At 39.8% G+C, this 22,877-nt stretch overlaps 1 protein-coding gene across 3 annotated transcripts in view; it reads right to left on the bottom strand.

The window, feature by feature from the left end:
- Positions 1-22,877, bottom strand: part of TMEM156 (transmembrane protein 156) — a 53,210-nt gene that overhangs the window by 7,320 nt on the left and 23,013 nt on the right. For 2 of the 3 annotated variants that reach the window (XM_013978595.2, XM_003128922.4), the window contains exons 2-5: positions 15,610-15,879; positions 12,860-13,120; positions 9,828-9,947; positions 7,481-7,564 (exon numbers count right to left, since the gene is read on the bottom strand). In XM_013978595.2, the coding sequence (XP_013834049.2) occupies positions 7,481-7,564; positions 9,828-9,947; positions 12,860-13,120; positions 15,610-15,879 (735 nt within the window). Of the gene's footprint in view, positions 1-7,480; positions 7,565-9,827; positions 9,948-12,518; positions 13,121-15,609; positions 15,880-22,877 lie in introns of all 3 variants that reach the window. The other variant, XR_002346603.1, reaches the window with a different exon arrangement.

Genomic DNA, 22,877 nt, shown 5'->3' on the forward strand with positions numbered 1-22,877 from the left:
ATATAACTTATATGCTAATAGGAAAACCTCTGAAAAATTGATAAAAAGGCAAAAAGATCGGATATATGTCATTTTAATACCTTCTTCAGGATAGCTAAAACAGGTGGTTTTTTTTTTTTTCTACTTGTACACTGAGAAATAGAGTTTCTTTCAAATCGCATTAGTTCAGCAACACTAGTTAAGGCAACAGAAGCCGTCAGAAATGTTTTAAAACTTCCCAGAAGTCTTTTCATGAATTTGTCAGATCTCTGAACTATATACATTTCTTTGACTTCTTCCAAGAACCTCAGCAGTGTCTAAAATATTGAAAAGGTCCCTGCTCTGAGTTTTGACCTGGCTGAATCTAGTGAACCAAATGGACTGCCAAGAGAAGAAACTTTGATTACAAATAAAACGCCAGGCCTTATGTCCTTGAATAAAGCTCCCATCACTCCATCCACCACACGTACGGGTCAACCGCTGATATGTCTTTTTCTCCCTTTTTAAAAAATTTTTATCCCTTTTCAAAATGCTTTATTTTATATCTATGACATCTGGCACCTCACCTCAATTCATCCTTCTGAAGGAATTCTTGATTCCCACTGAGTAATGGAAACTTATGTGGTGTTTTCCTCGCTTAGTTCCTGACAATTTTCAGGTCAAAGACAAGCTTCCTCTACCAGAGTGAAGGCACATCTAAAATTTTCTCATCCTGGCCAGGCTCTCTTGGCTGCTAAGGGAATTTGCCCCATCAACCTGTGATAGTCTTATCTCCAAAAATACTTGTTCAGCTACATTTTACTTAGTTATAAAATAGGAAAGCCAAAAAATAAAGCAAGGAAAAGCAAACAGATGTAGATGTCCATGTAATATATGACCCTCTGTGACCAACAGTGAATTTATCCAATTTTTTGTTGCAGTTCCTTCTTTGTCTGCTTCCTGTGTATAAAGACTATATATTTTTGCACAGTTATATTTCCCAGAAGACACCTTGGAGCACGCCACGTAATAGGTCCTCAATAGATACGTGTTGAATGACCTAAAGAATAGTATTTAACTTCTTTGTGCCTCCTGTTTCTTAATGAAAAGGCATAGGTTCAAGTAGCACAAAAACGTCAGCTCTAGGGTGCCATCTGGGAATATGGGGATAAGAAAAATTCGAGTGCCTTGGGAGAGTTAATCTATACAATCAACCCATAATCAGAGCACAAATATGCTAAGTCATCTTTAGAAAGTATCCCTAAGCCAGAGCCCATTAAGCACTAAATGTGCCAAGTGAAACAAGCCAATCAGGCTTCCCCTAAGATGGGGAAGAAGGCCTCTCAAACCCTGTCGGCAAATGGGGTCCACGTGAAGACCAGGCAGACTGGGCTCGGCTGTGATTTGACTTCCCACGTGTGTCGAAGGAGAGTGAACACAGGCGTTTGCTGTCAGGAGCGTTTGGGTCGCTATTTCTTCTCTCCGTTGTATTACTCTCTGTGGGTTAATGCCCTGGCCTCCTGGTGTTATAAACCTGTTGGTGGGAGCTGGGTTCCCCTGCCTGGTGTGCTGTCATTGCAGGGGGCTGAGCCCGAAGATCCACAGGTAGGCACAGGAGGAGGTAAATTCACCTCCCAGAAGCACCTGCGTGGCCCAGTGGGCGGCAGCCGGGCAGCCTCTCTCAACCCAGCCAGGGCCTTGCCGGACGTGGTCCCTTCAAAGCTTCGGCGGTGGGTACGGACCCTGGGACTACCCAGACGGTCTCCTCCTGACTTTGGCAAAGCGAGTGTGGCTGGCTGCCTTGAGGAAAATAAAGGTAAGGGCAAAATGAGGCGATAAGGTGTATCTGGATGTGCTTTAAAGATAGAAAGCACCGTCAAATGCAAACCAAAGTGTTTTTCCCGGTATTTTTTTAAGCCTATGTGGGGGCCTGTTCAGAACTTAGTAGGTCCTGTGTGTGTGCTCAGCAAAGGTGGCCATGGGTCACTAACCTTGGACGTGATGACCTGGGCGCTTCCTTCTCTCCTTGGTACTCGGGGAGGTATGTGGAGCATGACTCTTTGTGGAGCAGTGGCAAGCAGTGTCCAAACTGTAACCCCAAAAATATCTGGTTTCCTCATAAGAGAGTCTCCAAAAATGAAGGAATTCAAGTTCATCCTCACAGATTACTTTGGTTAAGACAGATGTGAACATTTTCAGACGGTTGGATGATTCTTACTCAGTTCTCTCACCTGGCTTCAGAAAATCTTTCTGTCATATTACTTACTATCATATGAATGCAGAACTTCAGTATTGCTTGTCATTATTCTGACCTTTCCATCACATAGAAACATGGGCACTTTTGTGCAAGCTCAAGATACTAGTAGCCTTTTAGGGCTAATAGAACCAATTACAGTGGCTTAAAAGAGATTTCCATTAGTCAAGGTGCCAACTCCCTACCATGTTCAAAGCTCCATCTGCTGTTATTAACGGTGATCCTAAAACTACTCTTCCAAATCTGGCCAATGCGAACATCAAAATGAGGATAGGAAAATAAACATCTGCAGAATTATCTAGAATTAACAATTAAAGAGGGAAAAAAAAACCTCCTTGAACAGGCAGCTGCCAATATTCTGAGCCATTGACTCAGTTTTCGGTTCATTCCCACTGTAGGTATCCTGAACACTCCCAGGCATGAAACTGATGAAGTGTTTAACCATTCTCCTTTCATTATTTTGGGTAGGCTTTAGCAAAAGTTATAATTTGGGGTGGGGGGGTATCTGAAAGGTCTTTGTAAGCAGCAGCCATTCTTTCAATATCCACAGCGTAGAGTTGCATTTATTTGACAGATATTTATTGGTTCCATATTGTGAGCCATTATATGCTATGAGCTGGAGATGCAGTGATGAGAATTATCAGATGGTGCCCCTGACTCCAAGGAGCTAACTGGTTCATGGGAGAGGCATCAATCGAATAACAACAAAATTGTGAAAGAGCAACAGTGATAATTGCCACAAAGAGGGATTTTGTGATGTTGTTGAGGGTGTGATTTAGCTGGTCCACCAGGTCTGAGACAGCTGCCCTTGAGGAAGTGTTAGTTGGGCCAAGATCAAAGGGGCAGGGTTGGAGTTAACTAAACAAAGGCAGGGTGGGAAAGGGAGGTGGCAAGGGAGGCAGGATGGTTCAGGCAGGGAGAATCTGTGCAAAGATGGAGACGGTGTTTATCTGCAGATGTTTTACCGTCAGTTCTTCCAGACCTGGCACAGATGGCTGTCACCTAAAGACATTCGGTGAATGAATAGAATAAAGCATCTTCTTTGCCCATAGATTCATCACACGTCCTATCGTCTTCCTGCGTGTAGAGTAAGGCTCTGCATTTTGATCTATTCTGTAACCAAGCAGATGGCTATAACCTTTTAGCAACCCAAGTCTGCATTTTCAGAGTCATAAATATTATAGTTAGGCAAGTAAAAAATTAAATTTTCATGTTATCCTGCTGGGTTGCTGGACATCTGGCACCAGTCATTTCTCTTCCCTTCTGTAGGAAATTGAAGCTTCCTTAGTCTCTATTATACTGGCCTTAAACATGTTGCAAATTATAATTTTACACTGCCATCCATTTTATTTTGGGGTAATCTATATTACTGGGTCATCCACTTCCTTTTGGCATTTAGCAGTTCTTGCTCACAATAAAATTCCGTTTGCTTGGCTTTGTGGTCCCTCAGAGGCCACCTACATTAACTGCCAAGCTGAAATGTTACTTTGAAGATGACTCACTTGGTCTCGCACAAACTCCTGCTACTTCATAGAGAAAATGTCTCATCTCAGTTTCTACTGTCACATACAAAAGAACAAGAAGAGTTTGGATCTGTGGCTTGAACCAGCAGGAGTAAACTCGCCAGTTCATCATTGCCATTAAGCCGTGTGCTAGGAATTTCATTTTTAGGACAGAGCTGAGTTTGAATCCTGACCCTGCTAGGAGCTGGCAGTGGGTCAGTTCCTTTAAACTCTCTTAGCTTCAGTTTTCTCATCAGGAAAAAAGTGAGGTTCTTATGACATGAGATAAAATGATGTGTGTGGAAGTACTGTGCACAGGGAAGGTGGGTAATGCATTCGTGTAGCTTAATTAGCTTCCCTTCTCCTAAGACTCCAGAGGTTGATTCTCCTGAGTGGTGGTGTCAGCCCCGTGAGGGCAGGGACCGTGCTGTGGTATGCACTGCTCCATCAATGATTAGCGCCACTTCTGGCCCATAGTCCATGTTCAGTAGATTTTGGTTGAATATTTGAAAAAGTGAGGATTTTCAAATTTTAAAGATCTCACCATTTTTAGACAGAGAATGGAGAAATGAAAGGACTCCTTTAACTGACTCATGCCATGGAACCTCGAATCCTAGGCACCGGGTGTGGTATATGGAGGGACTTATTTGTTGGCTGTCTAGCATGTGGACATCTCAGGGGTCCTCTCAAGAGCACCGGAAACCAGAGGGGTGAATATCTCCTCTCCCTGATTCCTAGGACCCAAAGTACCTGTCTGTGGCCTGTATTCGGTCAACCAGATGCCCCTCCTTGGGGCTTGCAATCCTGGGCAGTGATGCAAAGCTGCATCACTTGGTGGTTAAAGGGTAGTTCTGGCAGCCTGGAGAGAATGTCTAGTGGTGGTGACACCAGCAGAGCCATTCTCACCAGACTATTTCTTGGGGGCGACTTTGGTTGTATTTTTGGCTGCCTGGCCTCCTTGACTTCTGCATAAGCTCAGAGTGCCTGATGCTCCTGTTGTTTCCATGGGTTACCTACAGATTTTTCCAGTAAAACTTCCTTTCTGCCAAGTAAGCCAAGTTCATTTCTGTTTGCATCCCCTGATTCGGGTCCTCGTACACTGTCCTCGTCCCTGGCCTTGATCTCCCAATGCGGTCAACTCATCAAGCACCGTTTCCAGGGATGCATTTCAACATTACTTCTGCATGGTTCTCAAAAATGGTCTTTCAGGATGTTGTTTTATTATTCTTTGATCTCCTTAGCAATTCTATAACGTGCATCTTATGTTGTTTAATGAAGTGGAATTATGTTCCCTCTGATCACTCTCTGTCTCTTCGATCGTTTTCCCGTCTCCCAACCCCCAAGATTCATTTCTCGTTCATCTCCGTTTACTCTATGCTCATGTCCCCTCAGGGCTTGGGTGATGTCATAATCTTTTATTGGGCATGAACTCCATGGCAGATATTATGCTAGGGACAAGAATCCAAAGATGAATAAAACAGAATCATCACCTGTGTGAAGATAATTGTCGCACGCATAACATGTAGAAGAGATTCATGCCAAGGCAGGCAACGGGAGCCATCCCACTTCTCCAATGAAGGACAAAAATAGGGGAGACACATGAAAGCTTGGGATTTGGCTCTGTGTGACATCTCTTTCTACCACGACGAGGCTCATTTATTCTATCTGTGTTTACTGTGACCCCAGGACTTGCCAGGCACTGTGCAGTGTGGGGGTGTTGACAATCGCTCCTTATTTCTCTCTTATCTTATCGAGCGTGTAAGGCTATCTGTATCTCTGTGGGTATGTGTGTCCCAATACTTATTTTGTAATATGTGAACACGGGAGAGACATTCTGGAATGTACAGCCAGAGCCAACAGCAAGCTGCTCTGCTCAATGTGACTATAGTCGCTGCTCTCTTTGAACTACGTGTTTTTTGTTTTTGTTTTTATTTTTTTTGTTTGTTTTTTTGTTTTCCACTCCTGTTACTGCTTCTGCAGAGAACCATGCTGGCACCATTTTCCCCTTAGATCCTCACCGCTGCCTGTCATCCATCACTGCAAAGAGAGGCCTTAAAAACAGCACTCAGGGGAGATATTATTCCCTTCCCATTTCACTCTTAGAAAGCGCAACGTATAGCAGGAGAGGGAAACATTGCATTTAGATTAAAGAAATATATACAACAGGAAAGAATCTGCCCCCCCCCCACAAGATGCTAAGTTTCAAAAGGACTCTTGGTTTTAAAAAAGGCGGTCACCGCTTGCCCTGCTCTCAACACTAATGTTATGTGCCTGGTAATAAAGATGGGGGGTGGGGGGGGGTTAGTGAGAGCTGTTAAATGGCAAGGATGGCTGAGCCCGGGTTCTCTGGTGAATTAAAATCACAGGCTCATAAATAGAACCTGCGCGTTAGTCTTGTGGTTCGCTAGTACTTTAAATTTGCAAGTCCCCTGATTATTTGGCTTGACAGGGGAACTGCTGACTTTTTCTCAGCAAGGACGGCGGTGCTCAAAATTATGACTTAAAAAGAGAAAGTGCCAGGATTCCCAAGGCCACCCAAAGCCCACCAGCACCAGGTTAAAACATGCCTGGTACATGAGTGTCAGGTGTGAGAACTGGAAAAGAAGGGAGAGCAGAGGAGAGGTCATTTTCTCCCCCTAAAAATTAATTTTGCCATCCGAAGAAGCACCCTTATGGTTTTTATCTCAGCAAACAAAACTGTCACTGGCCGCACAAAATTTTCAACTTTCCCCCCATTTAGCTGGTGTCAAATGATTACTTTGCTTACTAGTAGCCTTAGGTTAATAATGTTACTGCTAATGCTGAGAGTAGAAAGTCTAAGATTTTTTAAATTGAGCTCTATCAGTGCACCCAAGCCAATCTTTCCCCAAACCATGGGTCTCAGCACATCCTAGTTTAAATAGCTAAGAAAAGCCTCAGGAGCATAGTTCCTAGTGAAACGCTGTGCAAATCTCCGTGTGGTTACAGATGCAGCTGCCCTGAGGGGCTCAGGATTTGTTCGGTTTCCTTTCATTTTTGAAAACCGTTTACACACCAGACTTGAAGCTTCCTTATCTAACTTCTCACAAGGCGCACAGGAGCCTGCTCCCTGGCTGTGCACAAGCAGCTGTGGTCACACCAGTCATAATTTCGTGGTTTTCAGAGTCAAGGACATAATTTCTTCCTGATGAAGAAGCGGCCTTGGCCCTCTCTTTCTTTTTAATACCGTTGGACCACTTGCATTTATAAGGAGGTGTCACAATTAGAAGAAGGAGATCGAACCACAGCCTCTGTGCTAACAGCCCCCTTAGTCGCTCTAATTAGGATTCCCGTATTCCATTTCCAGCTCTCAGGAGAGGACAGGGGACTTTTTAATTGGGGCTATTAGACGTTCTCTGTACAGTGACACCCTCTGCTAAGTGAAGGCTCCAGCAAAATCCATACCCACTCTGCAATTACTTCTTGCAGTTCCGAGGAATAATGGTATCTTGTCTCATTTAAAAATAAACCTGAGCCTTATTCCTTATTGCCTTCTCTCTTCTGCCTACTCACATGAATTTCTTCTTGCCAATTAAGCCAACTTTCCATTACTTAAGGAGGGAGTTTTGATCGTAACGGCCCCCTGATAATAAGACATATAATGCTAGATTCATGTGCCTACAGCTTCTTTCTTCCAGTTACAAGGCTAATTGAAATGAGCTCAGATCACTTGATCTTGTGTTTAGGAAAAATGGTGAAATGGCAGAATTTCATAAATGGTGCTCTGTTTGCTTGCCACAGAACTCACCTGAAATAACCTGCACATTCAATGTTCGCAGTTTCTCAGAATCACTTCCTCTTAAAAGTAGAGATGTAGGTTTGTATTTATGACCTATTCCAAGAAAAGAAATTAAATATTTAGACGATAAGCAAGCACATTCCTAATATATATTCCCCACGATAGTTCAAAGGATTCCTAAGGAAAATGGGCCATTCACAGCACAGCCTGGAGTAACAAAACATCAAGCAAATACAGGTTCTCTCTAAAATCAGAGGCTCCTCCACTGCCATAAATGCCATTATGTATCTCCTCTTAGACGTAAAATATTATATTATTTAGATTAGGTATAATAGCTATGACATACAGAATATTTGAACTATATTTAATATTTAATAATATTTAATGTCCTAAATGGCATGATATTTTTCACCACTTCACATGCTTAGAATTGCAAGGCAAGCCTTTGAAAACCACTAAGCCTGTCATTTGGGTAACTGTTCATAAAAACTTTATGTCACTCCCCATTATTGGTCTCTTTCTAGACATTTGTTCTATCTGGCTCCTATCTCTCTTTCCTAATATGTAATCATTTAGAAAAAAACAGACCAAGAAACTCAAAACTATGCACTAATTGCAAATGGCACACATTTGTTTCAAATAATATGGTTTTCAAAGCTAGAAAGACCCTGAGTCTTAATTCTGACTTTTTTTTTTTTTTTTTTTTTTTTTTTTTTTGCTTTTTGCTTTTCAGGACCACACCCACGGCATATGGAGGTTCCCAGGCTAGGGATCAAATCGGAGCTACAACTGCCGGCCACAGCCACAGCAACGCAGAATCTGTGCCATGTCTGTGACCTACACCACAGCTCCCGGCAACACCAGATCCTTAATCCACTGAGCAAGGCCAGGGATCAAACCTGCATCTTCATGGATCCTAGTCGGGTTCGTTAACCACTGAGCCACGAAGGGACTCCCTTAATTCTGACATCTTATTAGCTGTATAACTTTGGACAAAACAATCTCTCTGAGACTCAGGGTTTTTTCCAAATGAAAAATAAAAGTAATACTACATACCCTGTTTTCATACTTTGAGAATCTAGTAAAAAACACTCATAAAAATGCTCTGAAAAATATTTATTCTACAAATATACTAATGATATTATTAACCAACGCATTTAGGGCCTTATATGCTAAGATACCAGTGACAAGACTTGATAGAAACTGCTCTCAGATCTTCAACAAATACTTAGCCAAAAGAATTAATGACACTTTCACTCCAACCTAGAAGCAACCATTTGTTCTTCCTACTGAGAGGATTAACACAGCCTTGTCTGGCAAAGAACATCAGAGCCTTGGGAAATACTACATCCAGCATAAAGCTACTATCCTTTATTGAGAACTACTAGGCACTGGGCCATGGTTACCCTTCTTATGTGATCTCCTTAGTTCAATCCTTACTTCAGCCCTTTGGGGAAATAGTGATTATTCCTATTTTACAGAGGAGAAAAGTGATACTCAAATATGGTAACTTGCACAAAGTCACATACCTAGTTAGTGGTAGTCCTGGGATTCTTATCTAAGTCCACCTGTCTCCAAAGCCTAGTCTCATAATGATACATTGTACACTGTCATTAAAAGACCAGCTACTCATATAATAAACTGTCCATCAGCTCTGCTATTCAGCCAGTATATGCATGGGTGCACACCCAGGGAGCTAATATATGCATGGGTACACACCAGAAGGGTTGTGTATACATGCTCACACACCAGTAGGGCCAGTATATACATGGGCACCCACCATAGGACCACAGTCGTAGTTGCCAGTCAATGTCCATTCTGATAGGTGGGGACCTGCGTCATACTAGTTGTTAATTCTTTTTTAATATCATCCCTGCTGTTCTGATTTCCAGCTACACGCTTTAGCTCTTCACAGTCAACCATCTGCTGTCATCCACACTTAGTAAAGATGGACTCTTGCTCACACCCATCGCCTGGAGCCACTCTGCTGAAAACCTCCAATTCTGAAATTCTTTATCATTACTCCCTGTTTTCCTCCCTCTCTTCTGCCCTCACTTCCTCCAAGCTCCTGCTCAAACGCTAGTCCATCACCTCCTTTCAATTCACGCCGCCTTTCTTCCCTTCCTGTTTGTTTGTCTGGGTAAGAGTAAGACACACGAAGCTCCTTGACCGCTGGTGCTGTGTCTTGCTTATCCTTAATGTTCCCTGGGTTACCTAGAATCGCCACTATATCCAGTAGGCGCTCAGTAAGTGGTAAATTGAATGGAAAAAGTAAATTCAATCTATAGATAAGATTAGGGGTTCCTTGACACTAGAAAAGTTATCCAAAAAGATGGGTTTATGTCTCGATACTTACTCTGCCACTTCTGCACTCTCCTGTGGCCTTCAAGTATTTTGCGGATAATGAGGATGAGTAAAAATATAAAAACTAATAGAACTAGGATGTACCAAGTGATCTTCATGGAACAAACAACATCTGCAAAGAAAAATATACTATAAAAATACAGTAAAATGATGCACGGATGAGGCCACATGATGATGTAGCCAAATTCTGCTACATATTCTGCCCTTAACTGAAAAATTGAACATAAAAGCATCACTGCTGTTACAGGGTCACTTGCCCTCCTGAGTTCTTTCCTAATGTGTTAAATGAGAAAACTAGATCAATCGGCTTCCAAGGATCCACTTAGTTTCAAAATTCTAGGATTAATGTGGCTTCTGGGTTATGTTGATGTAACTTTTGCCATCATTGCTATTACTGGGTTGAGACTGCCACAAGCAGCAAACCAGGACCAGAGCCATTTGTGATGAACGATTTGGCCATGGGACAGGCAGCTAAAAAAAATGTGCTCTCAAATGACAAAAGATGCAGTAAGTAAGATGAGGATGGAGAAGAAAGACAGAGTCTGGGTTGAGGCATTTAAGAGGCCAGGATAGATGATTAATCATATCTCCTTTCCACAGGGGCTCTCAGGGCAACAACCCGATCAAGCATATGCATTAAACATAGAGTTACTTTAGCCTAAATTTAATAACGTAAAAAACTATTCATTCAAATGACACTGAGGCAACATAGAAGGCAACAAAGTCACCATCCAGCGATAGCTTAGTGTGGTTTCTTTGGGTCCCATAAAGACACATGTCCAAAATATAATTTTTCACTGACTATCTAAACCACCCTATGTACCCTCTTCCTTGCATGCAAAAACACAGCTAGTTCTTATTCAACTTAGCAGAATATATAACTTGTTTATACCCTTGGATGACTGTTCTTGTGGGGCTCAGGATCTGGGTAGCCCTTCCACAGGCCCCCAACTCCATGGGCAGATGTATATGAAATAGGCAGTCCGCATTTATTTAGAGAAGAGGTTGAGTGGAAAAGATCAAGTTTACCTGGGATGGCAACACTCAGCCTTCCCGATATCATTCCATGCTATTTAGTGGCCAAACTTGTATACCTCAGTCAACAAAATAAAAGCATGCAATTAACTGACATAGATTTGCAGTGCCAGCAGGTGCCAAGATGCCCAATACCAAGGTATCTCTGGGCACTGATCCAGCTATGAGTAAAGAATCCTGCATTCACCAACTTTACATTGCAATGGCAGACTGCGTACATTTGGGGCCAGGCCAACCAATGCACCCACCAAAGTACCAGTGGGAATTCAGACAAGTATGTCTCCCTCCATCCCATAATGCTCCCTACCCCTATCCCTGCAGCCACCTTGGCAAGGAGCAAGGGGAAAATAGACAAGAATCTGAAAAAATCTAAAGAGATAAATTATTGTTTCAGAGTAAATTTACCAGACTGGACTAAAGTTAGTTCCCCTTGCCCTAAGTAGATAGGACTTTTAAGAGAGATCAAATTAGTCTTTGCAGAGCAGAGCAAAATATGAATACAATTTTAATCTTCTCCACATGGCAAAATGGATATACTTCTTCCCAAATCCAAGATTACCCATTGTTACACCACAGTTATCTTTTTGAATTATGGACCCAAAATAGTTGTCAACTCCTACTTCACTTGGACTGGAATTGATGAATTTTTCCATGAACCCCAAAATCAGTTCTCTTAAAATCATAAATATGGTCATGCTTATTTTTCCTTTATGTTTTAGAAAACACAAAAAGCCATTAGATATATAAATGTACATTAAAATAAATGTAAGTTTTGAATATCTATAGTCTAAACCTCTTTAGTTTTCAAATTTCATCAGAATCACCTTCACTCTGTGGCCTTTTAAGAACCTACCCTCCAACCTCATTTCTGAGCCGGAGGGAATTAACCCCTCTTCAGATCTTCTCAAATCCTCTCTCGTACCTCCCGTATATATACACTCATTGAAACACCCCTCTAACCGTAGGGCTATAGGGGGCTTGGGAAAACTAACTCATAGGAGGATTTTCTTTGAAGACTTATATTTCACTTTAAAAAGGCATACCTAGTATATATTTGTGTTTAACATAAACATAATACTTTGAAAATAATTACCTCTAAAATAATTAAAGTTTTTAGAAAAGCATTCTAAGCAAATCTGAAAGGTTTCCATATGTCTGGAACATCAGAAAGCAGAGCAAATTATTCACCACAGCATCTGTCACACTGATCGCATGTACTCAATTGTTTTACAGTGATCTCTCTCTGTGTCCCCAGTGTCTGGCCCACAGCTTGGCATACAGCAGGTGCCCATTAGATGGTTATATCATAAAATGCTCTTCACAAGTAGGTTTATGGGTGAAGTGAGGGCACCCCGCTTAGTAATAAGGATCAGTTGGGTTAACTCAGAATAGCGTGACTAGAAAGTTGACCTTAAACAGAATTAAGACGTGTACGTTTTATCTCTCATACGCCCACCTTTCCCTCAGTCATCCGGTGACTCGAAATGCCTGTCTGTACCCCATGTACCATCTATCTTCACAGCAGGACTTCAAACATCCCTTTAATTGAGGTCTGTTTCTCGGCTCACATAAAGGATATTAAACTGATTCAAAATTTAATAGCACACCACAGTGTACAGGCATGTTTACATTTAAAAAGAAATCTCACCCTTTAATACACAAGTGTGACCGTATAACTTCAAGCACAGCCAACAGGCATTCCCAAAAGTTATTCCAGGTCAGAAGGTTTTTCTAGTGCCCTTCAAATCATAACCCAGAGATGCCTCCTCTGCCTCTGAGTATAGCTGGGGGCTCCATAAAAAGCATGTTTTAAAAGAGAAATGAGCAGATCAAAAGACATTCTTTTGAAAACATTCTTTCCAGCCTTGTTATTTCATCAATAAAATTCTTCAACTATATGACTTTCAGTAAAGTTAATATGGTAGCTCTTACTTAATTTTGTGTCCATAACCTAGTCTCCTTCTCCCTATAATTTCCTTTAAAACTTACTTTCTACATCCATTTCTAGGTGCAAAGAAATGTTTATACAATTATTCAAGTTTTCCATAATTCTACAGGTATGATTTAGAGATGGTTCCTTGGTTGGATCTTCCTCTTTGATTGTTGACCTTCTAGGGTGGGTTTTTAGTTTATAGGTAATATTGTATTCCTCCAAGTGGTCAACCATAGGAGCTACAGTGAAGTTAAAATGTTGACAAGCTGAATGAAAATCATCTGTCTTCATCTCCACTGATCCTCTCATGATAAGAACTAGAAAGAGATTAAGAAAATGTTATTCACACAATAGCAGTACCTAATAAGAAATGACATACAACTCAAAACCAAATCTCTTCCTTCCTATACAACAAAATAAGAGTAGAAATAATAAGTTGCCAGCACTACAAATAATAATTAGAGTGCCCACACTTGTTTTTTCTTTTTTTGGCTTCCCCACAGCACATGGTGTTCCCAGACCAGGGATCAGATCCGAGTCACAGTTGCCACCTACTCTGCAGCTGTGACAACTCCAGATCCTTAACCCACTGTGCCAGGCAGGGGATCGAACCTGCATCCCAGCTCTCCAGAGACACCACTGCCAATCCCATTGTGCCACAGCAGGACCTCCATACCTATATTTTTAAGAGTATAAAAACTAGGTGGATTTGAAATAAGATCGGAGTACCTCAAAGAAAAAGAAACATATTTCCCTGATGACTTGTGGCACAGATTTTATTTTCCAAAATGGTCACAACAGTATTTCCCACCCCACATTGTACGAGTTTCCTAGAGTGGTCATAACCAAGTACTACAAACTGGGTGACTTGAACAACAGAAATTAATTGTCTCACAGTTCTGGAGGTGAGACTTCCAAGATGAAAGTGTTAGCAAGGTTGCTTCCTTCTGAGAACTGTGAGGGAGAGTCTGTCCCATGCTTTTCTTCTAGCTTTTGAGGGTTTGCTGGCCATCTTGCTTGTTCCTTTGCTTATAGATGCATCACCCTGATCTCTGCTTTCGTCTCCACATAGCGTTCTCCCAATGTGTGCACGTCTGTATGCAAATTTCCTCTTTTTATAAGGGTGCCAGTCACAGGAATGAGGACCCATGCTAATCACCTCATCCTAACTTAGCTACTTACATCTGCTACAACCCTATTTCCAAACAACGGTACATTCTGAGATCCTGGGAGTTTCTAGAAGTGCCATATAATTCAACTATAACACACATGTTACCCTAAAACTTTGCCACTCCCCCATAGATGAGTGGCATCTCATAACTTTCCCCTCGTGTCTGGGTGGAAGGATTCACATGCTTGTAACCAATCAAATGTAGAGCAAGTGATATTATATGATGAGGCCAGAAAAGGTAAAGCAATTTCCACCTTGTTCTTTGGATCACTAATGTAGGAGCCTTGAACCATGAAGTACCAGTTCAACAACTTAAGCCATCATTCTGTGAAGAAGCCCAAACTAACCCAAGTGGAAAGACCACGTGGAAAAACTCTGAGAGTCCATGACGAGAGAGAAATGCCCACTGCCTCTAGTTACTCCAGCCCCTCTTCTGTTTTCGCTCCAGTCACTGCCTGACTCCTGCTGTGTGAACTGCTCCAAGCCAGAAATGTCCAGTTGTGCGCATTCTGAATCTCTGGCCCATGAGAAAGAGAGTGAAAACAAGAAAGAAAGAAGGAAAAGAGAGGAAGGGAGGGAGGGGAAAAAAAGAATAAAATGATTGCTGTCGTTAGAGCCACTGAGTTTGGGGTGATTATTACACAGCCATAGCAACTGGAATAACTTATCACTGCACTGCTTTATTTTTTAAGGAGGCAGCATCTGTAAGCTACCAATTCCTGAAACACTTCCTAGTTCTCTATCATGATAAAGGTATTTCCCCAATTTGCTTTCCGGTGAATTTGACCCAGTTACAGTACTACTTGAATAAGAACTCAGAAAAAGATATAGCTACTGTGCTTCATCCAAAGTCAATACCAAGAGATCTTGTTCCCCTTCTGCAAGAATGGAAAAAACACCAGTATGAGGTGATTCAGGAAGCAATTTCACTGAATGGGTATTGCAAAAAATGTGATGCTTGGGCTTGAGGCTACTAGTATATTTTATAACTGTAAATCAATGATCTGGTTTCTCAATGATGCAAATTGATTTAATAATATATATTGATCTCATAATAAATGCAAGGTCTAGGTAGACATTACAGTTAACATTCTTTTATTTGTTCAATTCGGTCATTAAACAAGTATCTATTAAGTGCCTCATATCAGACATGATGCTAAAATTTAGAAATATCCGTGAACAAAGACAAAGTTCCTGCCATCAAGGGACTCCCTGGATAATTGAATAAGTAAAAAGATAGATCCATATTAGTGGATGAATGTTGGGCATGAGTAGGTACAAATGCATCAAGGATTCAATGACTCCTTGAGGAATCAAAGTGTGATTTTATATAAGCACTTACAGGTTTACTTATAATTTTTTTCAATACCTTTGAAGAGAGCAGGCTAAATAATCCTATACCCAGTGGCATTTTGATGTAATTTAAGGACAGATATTTTGTTTTCAGTAAGTAAAAGTAAACCAAGAACAAGTTAATATCCCAAATCCTGTGAGTCCCTCGTCAAGCACCACAGGACTGAGTGTTCCAGCGCCACTGGACTTAAACCTGGATGTATTATTAAGGCTTTTTTTTTTAATGGAATAAAATTAATTCATCCTGGATGCATTTTATCCCCACTTTCCTTTTGCATTTACCTTTTGATGTTTGTTCCTGAGAAATAAAATCCATGTTTCCTTTGGACTCACAAGCCAAACATGAAGAGCATGTTTTAAATTCACGTGTGATGTCTTGGCAAATCCCAGTGAGGTTTTGAAAGCTGGAGTGATTTAGAAAGATTCCCATAACAGTCTGAGTTTCTCTTATTGGTTGCAGAAAAGTCACAAAAGAAAAATTTAAATAAGAGAATGAATGGGTAAAATTAGGTTGTAAACACACTTCTAGGCATGATAGCTCCAACAAGTTTCCTATAAAGGAAAAAGAAAAAAAAAAACTTTATTGCGAAATTTTGAATTTGGGACATTTAAACAAATACACAATAAGCTCCAAGTTTTTCTTAGGCGGATTTAGTACATTTCAGTTTATCAGCAACAAGATTTTGCTTCAAGGTGAATTAACAATATCTACTCCATTTAAATGTTTCTTTCTACAATTTGCCAACCTTCCCTATTAATTTTCAGAGAAGCCCCTGCTGAGAAGTTCTTGGAAACCCTAGCATTTTAACCACTCTCTCTTCCGAGAAAGTTTTAATGGACAAACCATAGGTTCCTCTGAATCCATCTGTTCCGAAATAGAGGTTCAAGGCAACTGCATGGAGTTGAACCAGGGAATGAAAATTGAACATCTCTGCTCAAGTTTCTGAGGGACAAATTATTATAATCTGTAACAAATTATTATAATCTTGATGGCTTAAAACAAGAGAAATGTATTCTTTTATCATTCTGAAGGCCAGAAGTTCAGTTCCAGTTTTGCTGGTCTAATATCTAGGTCTCCCTCGGAAGGCCCTAGCAAAGAATCTGTTCCTTGACTCTCTTCCACCTTTTGGTGGCTGTTGGCATTCCTTGCCTTGGGACCACATCACTCCATGTCTGCCTCCATAGTCACACACTGCCTTCTCCTCTATGTCTCCTCTTCTACTGTTCTATCTGGGTCAAGCCTCCCTCTGCCTCTCTCTTGCAAGGACACTTGTAATGAGCTTTAGGTCCCACCTGCATAAGGCGGGCTACTCTCTCCAGCTCAAGAGCCTTACCTTAATCACACCTGTAGAGACCCTTTCTCCTTCTAAGGTAACACTTATGGCCCAGGGATTAGCAACCGATACCTTTGACTATTATTCCAACAAACCTGAATCTCCAAAAATGAAATCTAACAGGATGACATCACAATTTTAAGGTTTGTCTGAAGACAAAAGATCAGATATGGAAATAATGGACTACTAGAAAGAAAACCGAGTTTAAAATAAAAGACAAAGACTCTAGGGGTGCATGTGTTATCAGCCAAGATAATTGAACCATTTACTTAGTTTCCATGAGTCTCATTTTCTCATTAACAAAGCAGATATAATAACTAGATCCTCTAACCTCCTGGGCTTAGAGTAGCATCAAGTAGTACAACCCACATGTAAACACTTTTGAAAATTGTTCAAATGTATATTATTAAAATGCAAACTCATATTACAAAGGAAAAATTAAAAATTCATCCTTTATTTAAGATAGGATTAACTATGATTTAATCCTTACAAGTAATTAAAGCTCACTCTATAAAAACTGGGAATCCCTATAGAGCAGTAATGATAAACTAAGGAAGAGTAACCTCTTTCTGGTAGTCTCAGTCCAGCCGTCATTTACTAGAATGAAAAAATAACTGACTTGCTCAATTCCACCATTATGTGGCTTTCTTACCATTGCTCATATAATCATATGCAGCAAAAATCTTTTTTAAAATTTTCTAAATAATGTGGAGTATAACAAAAGAATTACTACCTTTTTAGGAATAATTACCCCTAGTCCTACATCTTGAATCAAACTTAAAATCAAGCTATTGCTTGATGTGCAAGTATTTATTTTACTTATGAAATTTGTACTTTGATAATAATTTCATAATGTATCATTACTGATGACTGTATTTTTATTATTTAATAAATTAAAGGCTCATTTACTGGTACTCTACATTTGAAATTGCTTTTTGTAATAATTCACATGTAATTTCCAGCTATGAACACATTTTTAGGAGGTGGAGGCTGTGTTTTATTCAATTTGGTACTGTCTCAATATACTTGTAAACAAAGTTGTAATCAAATTGTAACTAATTTTTTAAAGATTGTCTCGGAGTTCCCATTGTGGTGCAGTGGGTTAAGAATCCGACTGCGTGGGTCACCTTGCTGTGCAGTAGAAAATTGACAGAACACTGTAAACCAGCTATAATGGAAAAAGTAAAAATCATTATAAAAAACAAAACAAGCAAAAGAACCCAACTGCAGCAGCGGAGGAACGGGTTCAATCCTGGGCCCAACAGAGTGGGTCAAACAGTGGGTTAAAGATCTGGCATTACTGCAGCTGCGACAAAAGTCAAAGCTGCCACACACATTCAATCTCTGGCCCGGGAACTTCCATATGCCACCATGAGGCCATAAAAAAAGAAAAAAAAAGATTGTCTTCTATTATAATGTCCCAAGAAGAAGGTAGGAATGCACCATCCAATGGAACTCTATAATCTACAGCTTTTTGATATTAACTAAAACACATTCAAAACTTATTCCTTGCCAACTTTCCATTGTCCTCCCTGGCATTTTTTCATCTTATGAAATTTTCAACTTCTCGAATTTATATTCCTGTGTTATGACCTAGAAGGGAGATAGAGCAATTTTTACTGTCAATATTGCAGTCTTCTTATTCAATGAGTGACAGACTTGGCTTTCTAGAATTGATGATATAGCCTTTATATTTGGCTATGAGGTCATTTTATGATGAGTTGTAAATAATTCAATTAGGAAAGAAATAAATAGAGGACACATCCTTTCCTGGTATAATTTTAAGAAATAAATGAATTCTACGCAATCATTTTTGTTCTCAGGTGGGCTGAAGTCTCATCTTCATAAACAAGGATTTATGACTTTAACTACTGCCATTAATATTGCTGAGAATCAGACATCTAAATTCTCACTCCCAGAGATAGAAATGCATTCCAGAATCACTCCAGTACTAAGACCGCAATCTCTTAGGGTAAAGATAGGGAATACTAAATAGAATTAGGAAAATAGGTTACAGTATAGGTCAAATGCCTGGATCAATTATTTTTTTTCTTTTTAAAGAAAAGCAAAGAGTAAGGCTAAAGAAACATCAACTCCCTTTATTTTCTTTTTTAACTTTTGTTGTGAACACATATCATATATAAGCACATGTAAAATGTATTGTGCCAGCCAAAGAGTAATAAAAATAAACAAACATCCATGTACCTATCAGATTAAGAAACAATATTAGCAACATCTCTGAAGCACTCTCTCTCTCCCCACGCCAACACACTCCTTCTTTCCCAGAAGTTAGCACTATCACAAATAGTGTGTTTATCACTCCTTTATCTTTACGAAATGTATATATTCCTAAACGGCATTGTTCATTAGCATATTGTATACACATATATGGACTCTATTGTGTGTATTCATCTATGATTTGCTTTTTTTGCTTGTTATGTTTTAGTCGTGTTGCTACATATAACTGTAGTTAACTATTTGTGTTTTCTTTGTTTTGTTTTGTTTTTGCTTTTTAGGGCTGCACCCAAGGCATAGGAAGGTTCCCAGGCTAGGGGTCCAATTGGAGCTACAGCTGCTGGCCTACACCACAGCCACAGCAATGCTGGATCCGAGCCACCTCTGCAACCTACACCGCAGCTCAGGGCAACGCCAAATCCTTAACCCACTGAGCAAGGGCAGGGATTGAACCACAACTTCATGGTTTCTAGTTGGATTCATTTCCGCTGTGTCAGGACAGGAACACCTATTTGTGCTATCTTTTGAATGAATATACAACAATTTATTTATTATTCAGACAGCATTTGGGTTGTTCCTATTTTTGCTGTTCTGGATAATATTGCTATGTGCTATAACTCTCATACATTGCTGGTGGGAATGTAAAATAGTTACAACCATTTTGGAAAACATTTTTATTTTTTTTTAAGTTAAACATATACTTAGCACATGACCTAACAGTTCTACTCCTGGGAGTAAACAAAAGAGAAATAAAAACATATATCCACACAAATACCTGTGCATGAATTTTCCTGGCACTTTTAAAATTTATCATAGGAATTCCCATTGTGGCTCAGCAGAAACGAATCTAACTAGCATCCATGAGGATGCAGGTTCAATCCCCGGCCTTGCTCAGTGGGTTAAGCATCCAGCATTGCCATAAGCTGGCGGGTGCAGCCAGAAAAAAGACAAATAAATAAATTAAAATTTAACATATCCAAAAACTGGAAAAATCCAAAATTCCAACAACTAGTGAATATATAAATAATTCCTGACATATCCATACAACAAAATACTACTACATACAAAAAGGAAGAAAATAATCACACCAGCAACAGCACAGATAAAACTTTTTTTATTTATTTTTTATTACTCAAATGAATTTATCACATCTGTAGTTGTCTAATGATCATAACAATCTGATTTCACAGGATTTCCATCCCACAGCCCAAGCACATCCCTCCACCCCCCAAACTGTCTCCTCTAGAGACTATAAGTTTTTCAATGTCTGTGAGTCAGCATCTGTTCTGCAAAGAAGTTCAGTCTGTCCTTTTTTCAGATTCCACATGTCAGTAAAAGCATTTGATATTGGTATCTATTGTATGGCTGACTTCACTTAGCATGATAGTTTCTAGTCCATCCATGTTGCAAAAAATGCTGGTATTTCATTCTTTTTAATGGCTGAGTAATATTCCATTATGTATATGTACCACATCTTCTTGATCCACTCCTCTCTCGATGGACATTTAGATTGTTTCCATGTTTTGGCTATGGTAAATAGTGCTTCAATGAAATAGGGGTGCATGTATCTTTTTGAATGAAAGATTCATCAGGATATATGCCCAGGAGTGGGATTGCTAGATCATATGATAGTTCTATATTAGTTTTTTGAGGTACCTCCATACTATTTCCCATAGTGGTTTTACCAATTCGCATTCCCACCAACAGTGTACTGGGGTTCCTTTTTCTCCACACCCTCTCCAGCACTTATTGTTTGTAGACTTTTGGATGATGGCCATTCTGGCTGGTGTAAGGTGGTACGTCATTGTGGTTTTCATTTGCATTTCTCTAATAATGAGTGACGCTGAACATCTTTTCATGTGTTTCTCGGCCATCTACATGTCTTCTTTGGAGAACTGTCTGTTTAGATCTGCCCATTTTTTGATAGGCTTGTTGTTTTGTTTTGTTTTGTTTTGTTTTTTGGTATGGAGCTGCAGAAGGTGTTTATAAATTTTGGAGATTAATCTCTTGTCAGTGGATTCACTTGCAAACATTTTCTCCCATTCTGTGGGTTGTCTTTTTGTGTTGTTTAGGTTTTCCTTTGCTGTGCAGAAACTTCGAAGTTTGAGTAGGTCCCATTTGTATATTTTTCTTTTTATTGTCAATACTCTGATAGGTGGATCTGAGAAGATGTTGCTGTCATTTATGTCAGAGAGTATTTGGCCTATGTTTTCCTCTAGGAGTTTGATAGTGTCTGGTCTTATATCTAGGTCTTTAATCCATTTGGAGTTTATTTTTGTGTACGGTGTTAGGGCGTGTTCTAATTTCATTCTTTTCCAAGTGGCTGTCCAGTTTTCCCAGTACCACTTATTGAACAAGCTGTCCTTTCTCCATTGTATATTCTTGCCTCCTTTGTCATGGATTAGTTGGCTGTAGGTGTGTGGGTTTAACTCTGGGCTTTCTATCCTGTTCCACTGATCTATAGTTCTGTCTTTGTGCCAGTACCATATGGTTTTGATGACTGCTGCATTGTAGTATAGTCTGAAGTCCAGGAGCATGATTCCTCCAGCTCCATTTTTCTTTTTCAGGATGTCTTTGGCTATTCTGGGTCTTTTGTGCTTCCAAACAAACTTTAACATATTTTGTTCAAGTTCTGTGAAAAATGTCCTTGGTCATTTGATAGGGATTGCATTGAATCTGTAGATTGCCTTAGGTAGTGTAGTCATTTTGATAATATTAACTCTTCTAATCCACGAGCATGGTATATCTTTCCATCTGTTTGTGTCCTCTTTGATTTCTTTCATCAGTGGCTTGTAGTTTTCAGAGTACAGGTCTTTTGTTTCTTTAGGTAGGTTTACTCCTAGGTATTTTATTCTTTTGGATGTGATGGTAAATGGGACTGCTTCCCTAATTTCTTTTTCTGCTCTTTCATTGTTAGTGTATAGAAATGCCATCGATTTCTGTGTATTGATTTTGTATCCTGCGACTTTGCCAAATTCATGGATGAGCTCTAACAGTTTTCTGGTAGAGTCTTTAGGATTCTCTAGGTGTAGTATCATGTCATCTGCAAATAGGAATAGTTTTACTTCTTCCTTTCCAATTTGGATTCCTTTTATTTCTTTTACTTCTCTGATTGCTGTGGCTAGGACTGCCAGAACTATGTTGAAGAGTAGTGGCAGAGCGGACATCCTTGTCTTGTTCCTGATCTCAGTGGGAATTCTTTCAGATTTTCATCATTGAGAATGATGTTTGCTGTGGGTTTGTCATATATGGCCTTTATCATGTTGAGGTGGGTTCCCATTATGCCCACTTTCTGAAGGGTTTTTATCAGAAATGGGTGTTGGATTTTGTCAAAGGCTTTTTCCGCATCTATTGAGAGGATCATATGGTTTTTATTCTTCAGTTTGTTAATATGGTGTATCACCCTGATGGATTTGCGGATATTGAGGAACCCTTGCATCCCTGGGATAAATCCCACTTGATCATGATGTACAATCCTTTGAATGTATTGTTGGATACGGTTTGCTAGTATTTTGTTGAGGATTTTTGTGTCGATGTTCATCAGTGAAATTGGCCTGTAGTTTTCTTTTTTTGTGGAGTCTTTGTCTGGTTTTGGTATCAGGGTGATGGTGGCCTCATAGAATTCCTCTGAAATTTTTTGAAATAGTTTCAGAAGTAGAGGTGTTAGCTCTTCTCTAAATGTTTGATAGAATTCTCCTGTGAAGCCATCGGTCCTAGACTTTTGTTTGTTGGAAGTTTTTTAATCACAGTTTCAATTTCAGTTCTTGTGATGGGTCCATTCATCTTTTCTATTTCATCTTGATTTAGTCTAGGAAGATTGTACTTTTCTAAGAATTTGTCCATTTCTTCTAGGTTTTCCATTTTATTGGCATATAATAGTCTCTTATGATCCTTTGTATTTCTGTGATGTCCGTTGTTACTTCTCCTTTTTCATATCTAATTTTATTGATTTGAGTCCTCTCTCTTTTTTGCTTGATAAGT

This window comes from Sus scrofa, chromosome 8 (assembly GCF_000003025.6).
Source record: "Sus scrofa isolate TJ Tabasco breed Duroc chromosome 8, Sscrofa11.1, whole genome shotgun sequence".
NCBI lineage: Eukaryota > Metazoa > Chordata > Mammalia > Artiodactyla > Suidae > Sus > Sus scrofa.